The 11,584-nt window shown below is 44.3% G+C and overlaps 1 protein-coding gene across 1 annotated transcript in view; it reads right to left on the reverse strand.

Annotated features, from left to right (window-relative positions):
* LOC111861418 (mannose-P-dolichol utilization defect 1 protein homolog) overlaps nt 1-11,584 on the reverse strand; it is a 137,873-nt gene that overhangs the window by 114,506 nt on the left and 11,783 nt on the right. The window contains exon 3 of the mRNA XM_023845963.2: nt 8,807-8,939. Coding sequence (XP_023701731.1) covers nt 8,807-8,939 — 133 coding nt within the window. The remainder of the gene's footprint in view (nt 1-8,806; nt 8,940-11,584) is intronic.

The raw sequence follows: 11,584 nt of genomic DNA on the forward strand, positions 1-11,584 counted from the left end.
ATGTATAGATCCACATTTTCTTGACTTCGGCACTGGTTAGAGGTGTGTGGTCAGTTTCACGCCCCGGCCGCTTTACCCCTGGAGAAAGAGGTTCCAGTACCCATTGGATAGGAGGCTGAGTGGGTCCCTGAGCCGGTCTGGATGACAATCACCGAAGTGGGAATTTTAAGTCTCGTTATGTTGTAATTTGGCTTCTGCTCATCTTCCAAGTCTGCAAGTACTTCACCGGAATCCTCTAACCATCGTGACTGCGGTATTATGTTGTGGCCTTCAGTTCCTCTCAGCGAATTCAGGAGAGTTCATCAACATAGATCCTCTTTCTTTATGTCTTAGCTGATTTAACGACTCTTCTTCAACTGAGTAGGTTAGAAACCATCCTAATGGGGATAACTGTGACTGACGAATCGGAAAACATATTGTCGAGGGTATTAGTGACGTATAAGACGGGGTTTTGGATTGGATGATCGGATTTATATTACTCCTTGTATACAGAACTCGGAAGTACAGGCAACGCAGAGCTATCGCTATTCTACACACTATACAGTTCACTGTTGCACACGCACTAGGATTCTCTGTCTTCATTAGTCGTATCCTGGCAACGGATTTATCAGTCTCACTGGCACTTCAACTCTCATATGAAGTCTTCTTTCCACAGCTTAATTCCTTTCTTGCCATTATTCTGTACCTGCCAATTCCGAAGACTTGACTCAATTCAAGTCTTCTGCTCCCAAGCTCATATCCTGGTAGGCTGGCGTCTCGAACTCGACTCTATTCTCGACTCGACTACTGTTCTCTACTCCCTTGCGTCTTCTGAAGGTGTACTTCTACAAACCCTAGGCACGAACCACACAGAAAACACAATCCGTATTGCTGACGAGGCGTGTTTACCGAGTCGTTGCCTAGCAATGGCTACACATTTCACAATATAATAAAGATTCGCGGCCTCTTTTAAAGTACTCTCCAAACATTTCCGTGGGCGACTGAGCAAAACAATCAGAATCTCAATGAGAACAAAGTTTGGGCCGTACAGCAAAGCCATGGCCGGTCCGTACACGAGTGCCAACACTTAATAACTTTCAGTTACCAACATTTGTCTCCCACCATCACGATTATCCTTGACTTCTGAATCACTGCTAAATAATCTCAAAGTTTTTACGACACCGCAAAAGAACTTACGAATGTTTCATATGTTTTATGGCACATAACAGCGAACAGTGGTTTTTGCGGAACACGTGGAGCTGTATGTGAGTCACAGTTCGCATTCCAAGGATTTAAAAGCCCCCTTTCCGCCCCACCCCCCAAAAAAGTAGCTGTGAATTCCAAAACAAGGTACAGCTATTACTGCTGCATCACCCCCAACAGCGGGGGAAGAAGTGGGGAGTGGAAAGAGAAAAAGGAGAGAGCGTCTTTCCCAGGACAGTCAGAACAATTTCTGAGATGTGACAAGAGGAATTCTGACCGCCCTTCCAGTAGTGAGGAGGCGTGAAGGAATGTGTCCAGGAATGCGAGGAGGGAGACAGCTTGGCCCCAACCTAACACTAGCCTCTCTCGTCTTCAGGCCGCATCTCTAAATACTTCTGCACAGAACGTACCCACTTGCATAACTAACTTTTCGCGTTGAGTGCAAACTTTGTTCATAAATAATCAACGAATGAGCTGGAATAGAGCCGGGATAGCGACTGGCTACGGGGTGGACAACAGAGGGGTCGGAGTTCGAGTCATGGTAGGGTCAAGAATGTTCTGTTCTCCACGTCGTCCAGACCGGCTCCGGGGCCTTCCTAGCCTATCAGATGGGTAACAGGGCCTCTTTCCTAGGGGTAAAGCGGCAGGAGCGTGAAGCTGACCACTCTCCTCCAACTAGTACCGAGGTCAAGAAAATGTGGATCTATACATTCACTTCCCCATACGCCTTCATGGCGTAGTGCTTAATTAGTTAATCAGCGTAGCGGATCCCCACGGCCGTTAATTTCGGTTTTCTAGACCGGAGTGTGTGTATAAATATGAAATTCATCGCGTCTGCTAGTTTGTCCGTCCGTCAAACTATGTTATAAGTTGGTTATCTGACGACGCTGTCAGAGCTGGAATAGCTCATTGGGTATAGGGACTAAAATACGGGCTGGACGGCCCAGGAATCGGGGTTCGATTCCAGGCAGGAGAATCTCTTATCCATGACGTCCAGACAGGCTTTGGAGTCCACCCAGCTTCTCATAAAATGGGTACTGTGGGCACTTTTCACCGGGAGTAAAGCGTCAGAGGACGTGACTGTGACCACTCACTTGCATCTAGTGCCGAGGTTAAGAATGGTGCAGCTATACCTCTACTTTCCCTAAAGCACGTCTTGATTGCGCGGCACTTATTTCAGCACAGGAACAACTTCACCTGTAAGTACTGTACGATGTACAGTGTCGAACTCCAAGCTCTTTATCTCGGAAAATATTAATAAAATCGTTCTGAGGACGAAAACTCCGAAAAACTGTGAATCCAAGTCAATTTCTTTCTCCCCATAACAAAAGCACTGGAAACACGACAATGCTTATACTCGTATTTTCACAGTAACGTGGCAACGAACCTCGTAGTGAACATCACAAAAGCGACCTACAGCACTTATGAAGGAGACTCAGAAATGTACCCGAAATGTTAATGTGAAAGCCCGAACGGAGGATGCCATTAGGGAAACCTAAGCGTACACTGGAGAATAACCTTAAAATGATCTCGAAGAAATAGTGCTTCATGTATAAACTGGATTAATCTAGCTCCGGATAATATCCAGAGGCAGACTCCTGTTAAGATGGCAACGAACCTTTTGATTACATTCTAAACGGAATATTTTTGACAATCACAGCGACTATCAGCTTCTGAAGAAAGCACCTGCTTCCTTCAATGAAGTTTCTTTACTATTCCGTGAAAGAAAACTACACGGCAGTGCGCCTGCAGTAGGTGGGAAACAAATGAAATCAAAGCAAGAAGTAACATGAACCTTGTTAACAGAAGAGCGTCGCATCTGTTACAGACATATGCTCGGGTTTCATTAATACAAGAAAACAGTATATTCCTATTATTCCTTTCCTGAAGAAGATTCCGCGAAGACTATGAATTCTCAATTCAATTTAACACGTCTGAAAACACAGCCCAATTGTAGAGCGGATTCATTATGTGCCACGAACCAAAAGGGCGTGTAATGTACGACAAAGTTATAGCAATAATTAGATAGCTACCTTACTACCCCTGGAACCAAAGGTTTCACGATATGGGGCTTCATATTACACTACAGTATTTTAATTAACGCCATGATACTTTCGAGTGAAAGTGGCGTGAACCTGTGACTCAAGATTTCCATGACTATACAAGTATTGTAACTCCGTGTGTATAAGAGCCAAACTGTATTTACAATAAATCTTTTCTTCCCTCCAGCTTTCACCATTTCTTTTCTTCTCTCTATCCCACACGGAAGTCGGGAACATAATAGTCGCAATTACAGAAGCTGGAATATCAACGCGGGATGTTCCTGCAGAAATCACACAGAAACCAGAAGGGTGTGGGAGGAGGGAGCATCCTGCCTGATGCCTGTGTTACCATGGAGACGGAACAAATTAACGTCTTCTTCTGTTTTGCCCTTTTATCACTGCAAAAGCAGCAAAGGGAGACGGAAGGTTTAGTATCATTTACTAACAAGTTCATATTAATCTGACCCCGCTGCTCCTGAGAGCGTCGGCTCCATAATAGAACGAAAAGGGGAAAAGGATGGAAGAACTTGGGGGGGGGGGAACAAATAGGCTCGTGGCCAAAATTCTCTACCGGCAACGTAGATAAATTTTATGCTGAGGGGAAACAAACAACGAGTGAAATGACGATGTCTCAAGAGTCTGAATTTAATGTAACCACAAAGCTTTAAAAACCATACATTTTATTCTCCATTCCTACTCAAGTTACAACCTGTTAGGGTCGATACGATCGATAAATTAATCGTCCTCGTCAATCAGTCATCTCCTTAAAAGCTACATAATTTTATTTGGTCGATTAATTGGTCAACATGAACTACAACAGTAGCCGATCCCAGTTGCCGCAGGGTCTAAGGCAATGTCTTCGCTCGCAAGGCCACTGTGATCGTGGGTTCGAATTCCATTCAAGGTATGGATGTCTGTGTGTGCGTTTATTGTTTCTGCTGTTCTGCGTCTAAGTAGCGGCTTTCGAAGGGCTGATCCCCAGTCAAAGGAGTCTTACCGACTATGTACAAGATTAAGAAATTGAAAAAGCGCTCAAGGCCCAACAAAAGGACGTAGACCCATAGATAGATAACTACAATAGGCGTTTCAGTTTCGAAGTTTCTGAACCTCATGGTGCATCCATCCAGCGTTTCACATTCCCAGTATTGTAGTCAAACAGGACAGTGTACTTCTGACGTTACATGTTCAGATTTCTCGCAACAGATAATAAACTAAAACAAAAAATAGAAAACAAACGCGCAGCATGCGGACTGATAATACAGAAACGCTCATAACTCTGTATACAAGCCACAGTACAGGTCTCCACTGGTTCCGGTTAAGGTCTTACCACCGTGAAACCTCACACACCGTAGGCCAACAGGCTTCTGAGCTTGTTCACCGAAATAAAAACGTGGTTCTGTTGCATCGTATCCGCATTTTATATCATATGTTACATACTGTAGGCCTATAGACTCAAGTAACACCTTCTGAGACAATAAATATGGCGCTGTGATATAGTCTTTCGCCAAAGGATACAGAATATCTAAATTACATACTCATTACAGATAAGGTACGCGTATTTGATAATAATGTAAAGCAGGCGTATTTGTCTAGGCTAATTTTCTGAAAGGATGCAATATACAGGGAGAATTTTTACTTTGTTGACCGGTTCCACTGTTCTGCGCTTCATGGAGGCCGGTATGTTGCTTGCCGAGAGGCGCATACGAATTTTGCCGATGAACCAGCATGCCTGAAGGCATATAACGTCCGGAATGAAGGTAAATCCTTCCCTTTGCGTATTTATGTATTCCTGCAAGTGAAACCACGCTTCATCAGAAAATAATGTCAAATGCGGATCGATTGACTGTAGAAACCAACTGCAAAAATTATCCTGCTAGCTGGATCGCGCGGCTGCAAGGAGTGGATTACTGTTGTTTTATACGGTCTAAGCTTCAGCAATTGTGTTCCCGTTCCTGCACTAAACTCTGACACTCCAGTCTCCTGAGCTACACATTTCTGTGATTTTCTAGGTGTATGTTCAAGACTAGCCTCTATGTCGTCTAACTTCTCAGTAAGCACTCAGAGCTTATGTTTCTGTTTCTTATCTATTAAGAGTCCCACTGTTCTAAGTTTATTCACCAAAGTGTGAATTGTTTGTCTGCTGGTAACTGTTTCGTCATGAAATTTACGTCGAAATATTCGCCGACACTTTCTAGCAGATCCGTATTTTACGCAGGTGACACACACAAATATACATCACTATAAAGTATACCGTAAAATGGCGTACCACGCTGCGCACTAACTGTAGCTAAGAACAAATGGCTAATGGAGCTGATAACTGCTGCCTATTGCTGACAAATTATAAACAAACACCCATGCATGAACCGCACAGCTCGCCGTGAAACATAAGGCCGTAAAGCGGTCCACAAGTTAATTACTTCCATTCATTCCAAAACGTTATCGGCCATCAGGCATGCTGATTCATCGGCAAAATTCGTATGCGCCTCGCGACAAGCGGCGCCCCGGTCGCAGTAAAGCGCAGAGCCGTGGAACCGGTCAATAAACTTAAAAAGAAACTTTGTGTATTATAAAGCGTTGCTGAGCGTTAATCAGTACTAACATTTTTTAATCAGACAGGCACCTTTATAAAATGGACAAAACGTTAAGAAAATTATGCACAGTTCAGTAAGTCATCTATCAGTTCAACTGCAACACGTCTTAGATATGTAAGATTTGAGGCTTTCACGGCGGTGACTATGAAGAAAGCAGTCTTCTGGGATTTGGCACCGTGTATATGTGGTGTTAACCGACGTTTCGGAGGAACGTATCGCCCCCATCNGTCTCAATTTCTAACTAAAAACGAGAGGACAGGAGATATCCAAAGTTAATTAAAGAACACATTTTCGTCACAAACCTTTATACCTACCACGTATAGTTGCTGGACTGTTCGTACGTTACCGAGAGAGGCAGGATGCAGTGAACTGTAATTATACTGGTTCAGTGCAGTCTGTTACAGCGAATTACTAAAAGATTTTAAGTTAGTTCGCGGGACTGGAATGTTTATGGAGGCCTATATTCTGTTATGCTTTTTTATTTGGGATGGAAGATTCAAGTGACTCCAGGCGCGAATAGCCTCAGCAGTCCAAGCGCATATGGACCCATTACTGCTACTATTTCAAGTGACTCTGAATATCACCTTGTGAACACGGTAATGTTAAAATTACATCCATCTCTCACCCACATTTCACGGTGTTACTTTAATTAATCGGCTACCAGAAATCACTTATCTTGAAACAACGACAAACTTTAAGCATGAAACAGTAGAAACTAGTATACTCGTCTCTGGGCGACGTGAAGGGACTGGTCACTATAACTGCGATAAAGGCAGCGCGGAAACTTCTTTGTTGCCGGGTTTGATGAAGCTCATCTGAACACAAGGGACTGTTGGGAGAGATGACGACAAGAAGGCGGAACACTTTGATGTGAATCTCAGCGGGACGGCGCTAGGAGACCCGACACGACCTGAGGCAGGCCTGCCCCCTGCCGACTGATCGCAACTCGCCAAACTATTGATGAATTAGTTTCCTGTTGCCACTACTACTCAGGTAAGATACATGGGCACCCCGGGGAACTCCCTTACTCAATCCAATTTCGAATTAATTTACGACCAACCTTGTGGATTAGTTTGATGATGCTTCAGATTTCAAGGTAACAGCTTATAAATGGAAACAACAAAACAAGCAAATCTTTAATACTGCTTCCACCATTACGAACATTCTAGTTCCACTATTCTGTTTAAATTAGTAACCGCCACCGTCTGTGAACACACAACATTGAAATTTCAAGCCCCATAAACAGGGTACGTCCCAGAAGACTGCTTTCTTCATAGTCACCGCCGTGAAAACAGAGTACATACACGTCTTTACACATTACAGTATGTCACGTGACAGTAGAATGGGCGGCTGATGTACGCGTCTTTCGGCTGTCGTAGCTCTCAGCTCCCTACGGCAGATCTTACTCAGAGAACAGAGCTCATCTTCTGAACCTGACAGTTTCAAAGCTGGTCAAGTAATTCACTGTCTTCTATGTAACCCGAAGGTTCCATATGGTTCCGTTAATAGACACATAAGACGAATCTACGAGCAGTTAACTCCCTCAGAGATTTATTACTTTAAGATAAATTTTAATATTATCATTGCATCTGCGCCTACTTCGCCCAAATGGTCTCACGAGGTAAGACTTCCGACAAGTATTCGGAACATGCCAGGTTCGAATCTAGACCGCAACATGCATCCTGAAGTATTTCATCGATTTCCTTAATCCCGCCATGAAAATTCCAACACAGCAGCTTACATTAGACCACAACCACTTCTTTCTATATCCTTTCCAACCTATTAGTCACTACTATCCAATCAATCGACGATACATACTTAGGAATTACTGAAAGCGATATTAAACAAACTACGAGTAGAAATCTTCCCTTCGGGTTTCACAACTAAAATTTCGCACGCATTCTACATATCCCGTACGTCTCAGCTTTCTTGGTTTAATCACCCTATTGATGCCTGGGCGAAAAGTATAAATGCTGAAATTCCTCATACAAAATTTGCTTTGCTGCTATCACTTCTTTTCTTTTAGATCCAAATACTCCATTTATGACCCTGTTCTCAAATACCTATGATGATCTGTCTGTATTTCTACAGAGAAAAGGTAAAGTTATCCTTGTAACAGGCAATGGAGGCCAACAGGGTTGTAAGAGGTGGAGGATCCGAAATTCTTCTAGTCAATCTGCTCATAGATGGCGGTAAGGTTTCAGTCCTACGCGCCGGCTGGCCTTTACACCCAGGAAGATTCCTGGTATTCATTTAAGTCAGAGGCTGAGTCGACCCCAGGGCCACAATGCGGCTGGAAGGATTAGGTCAAATGAAAAATGCAGTGACCTCACCGGGAATCGAACTCGCGACATTCCAACTTGGAGCATAAGGTCTCTTATCAACTAAGCTACCGCGTGTCCCATATTTATACGACAGAATATTATTTTTATCCTTATTAGTCAATTATGACTGATATTACTCGAACGACGCGAAAAGCCCCATAAATATCTTAAATGTACACCACAGTATCGATAAAACGTAGCCCAAACAAGGGACTGCAAATTTTGGGAGGAAAAGAAATAGGCTATAACCTTCAAACCACCTTACGGGGCTTGGATGGCACATTTGAGATTTCATATGCAGAAGTACCTGACAAAAAAAAACTCCATGGTTTTAGTCCGCAAGCGAACTATACTGAATGAGCGACCACAGTTTGTTGGCGAATTTAGTGCCAACTTTAGCGGACAGAGAGCGTCGCGTGGTCAGCGAAACGAATCCCCACGACTGTTAATATCGGTTTTCTAAACCGGAGCCGCTATTTCCTTGAAACAGCTCCTAAATTGTCCTCACGAGGCTGAGTGTACCCCGTTCCAGACGCATTACTTCTCAGAAAATCTGGTAGTGCCGGGAATCGAACCCCGGAACTCGGGATCTGTAGCCAGGAACTCTTGACCACGAGACAACAGAGGCGGTCAGAAGTACCTGACACAACTGATTAAGTTCACTTACCTGAAGGGGAATCCCTTTATGACGTTATACGACATGTTGGAAGTGATAGCGAAGAGATCGAGAGCAACGCTCAGAAAGCTGATACCTTCTGCAGTTTTGTTCTGCAGTATTTTGGTGATCTGAGGCACTTTCACTGCAAAACAAAAAAAAACTAAGATTATACATACAGACACAATATAACAGACTAACTAGATGCGAAAGCGGCCTCCGTAGTCTAGGGCTAACGTTCCCACCTCGTGACTCAAGGTACGCGGGTTCAAACCCGGCGGAGATCGTTGAATTCTTAAGGGCGGAAAAATTCAGGGAACAAGTCCTCCGGGAGGGACTTTAAGCCGTGGGTCCCGTGTCGTAGCTTTACGGCACGTAAAAGAACCTCATATCTCCAAAGGAGGCCACTGAGCAAAATTACGGACGTTTCCCGCCCAAAAGTAGTCTCTAACACCTCTGGTAGATGGGGGAAGCATTAAAGATACCGCTCAGCTAGTAGAGGCCGATCTCGCTGGCTGGGCGGGACTGATGGCAAGCACCAGTACCGGTAGGATATAGAGACTGGTAGAATATCATAGAGGGAAGCACAATGGACCAAGGCATGTCTAAGTACATGGGAAAACCCACCCTCTCCAATAACTAACTAACTAACTAGATGCGAAGGAAACCGAAAATGTCAGAATGTTTTCAGAGATACGAGCGGTCAGTCTCGTTATGTCATGAAAGTGACATCCATATGCGCGTCACAATCCATTTGTAAACAACATGAAGGCCCTGCGCCTATGTATCGCATGTCAGCCAAAGCGGCTGACCAGTAATGTCAGGAAATAAGAAAAAGATCGAAATTAATTTTGAACCAGAGAAGTTTCAGGAGCGGGGATGGCATAGTCGGTATAGCGACTGGCTACGGGCTGGACGACCGAGGCATCGGAGTTCGAGTACCGATGAGGGCAAGAATTTTCACTTCTCCATATCGTCCAGGCCGACTCTTGGACCCATCGATCGCCTATCCAACGGGTACCGGGTGCTATTTCCCCGGGGGTAAAGCAGCCACAGCTGAAGCTGACCACTCACCTCGAGCTAATGCCAAGGTGAAAAAAATGTGGAACTATACATCGACTCCCCCATACGCCATCATGGCGTAATTCTTAATTAATTAAACACAGGAGCAACTTTAATTTTTTTTATCAGACAGGTTTGGACCTTGGCTTGGTTTACCGATATACGGGCGGCCGGCGCGTAAGGCTGACAAACTCACCGTCATCTGTGAGCCGACTGTTTAGAAAATGTGGAAGCCTCGGCGTCTCATAACCCGTTGGGTCTCCAAGGCCTGTTATAGGGATAGCTTTACATTTTTACCTGATATTTAATGGTCTTCTCCAGTTTCTGCGTCAAACGCCGTGAAAGTAGGTCTAGCCTGAAATTACCCAACACTGCACTTCTCTATATCTTCACTTGTTCAGACTTCACATCTCATTCAAGGCTTTAGTATCTCTATTGTTGGAACAGCATTATTAAATAACCAAAGAATAACCACCACCTTCCATCTTTCTCTGTATTCGTTTCGACAGCCTCAGCAAATGAAGGGTAACCTCTTGCAGCAGAGGCTGCTCATTCCAAGACTCGAATAAGTTAAGCTCTGAACATAGACTCGCTGTACTAGAGACAACCCCTTCTGCACATTCCGACTGAAAACTATTGGAGAATTTTCTGGATTTCAGGTTCTCACAGCAGTGACTACGCCATGTAGTTCAGTGACAGCCACCGACGTGTAGGAGGAATATAGCTCCTCCATATTCAGCGTCAAAGAATAAGTTAAGGAAATTCTGACTTTCATCAGACCAGACTGAGATGGGTAGGACATGTTACAAGGACAGAAGATGAAGAGATTATAAAAAGAATAATGCTTGTAAAACCGTAAGGGAAAAGGAAGATAGGTAGACCAAGAATGACATGGACGGTGTGAAGGATTTGAGGAACTTGGACGTAGTTAACTGGAAAACAAAGGCACAAGAACGGGATGGCTGCAGAAAGTTTTCAGGGAAGGCAAAGACCCACAAAGGGTTGTAGTGCCAATAATAATAATAATACGGCAACTTGCCCCAAAGATAGAATTATCCTGTTGAGGGGCAGCTGTTCATAGTACGAGTCTTCCACATTTATCGCGAAATTAGAACGCAACAGTAGTAGACAATGGATTCAAATATTATTCATTCGACAGGCTAAGCAGATTTATACCACATCTTCGAGCGAACAAGCTGGGGTACTAGTAAGGCTCTAGACTCGACAGGTTTTCTTCAGTACCTCCAATGGAACGTTGGGAGTCCATTAAAGTAAACCTACACCTAAAGCGGCCTCCGTAGTCTAGAGGTAACGTTCCCACCTCATGACTCGTAGTACGCGGGTTCAAATACCGGGTGGAGGTCGTCGAATTTTTAAGGGCGGAAAAATTCAGGGAACAAGTCCTCCGGGAGGGACTTTAAGCCGTGGGTCCCGTGTCGTAGCTTTACGGCACGTAAAAGAACCTCATATCTCCAAAGGAGGTCACTGAGCCAAATTACGGACGTTTCCCGCCCAACAGCAGTCTCTAATACCTCCGGTAGATGGGGGAAGCATTATAGATACCTCTCAGCTAGTAGAGCCGGTCTCGCTGGCTGGGCGGGACTGATGGTAAGCACCAGTACCGGTAGGATATAGAGACTGGTAGAATATCATAGAGGGAAGCACAATGGACCAAGACAGGTCTAAGTGCATGGGGAAACCCACCCTCTCCAATAACTAACTAACTAA

Source organism: Cryptotermes secundus, unplaced genomic scaffold (assembly GCF_002891405.2).
Source record: "Cryptotermes secundus unplaced genomic scaffold, Csec_1.0 scaffold646, whole genome shotgun sequence".
Lineage (NCBI taxonomy): Eukaryota > Metazoa > Arthropoda > Insecta > Blattodea > Kalotermitidae > Cryptotermes > Cryptotermes secundus.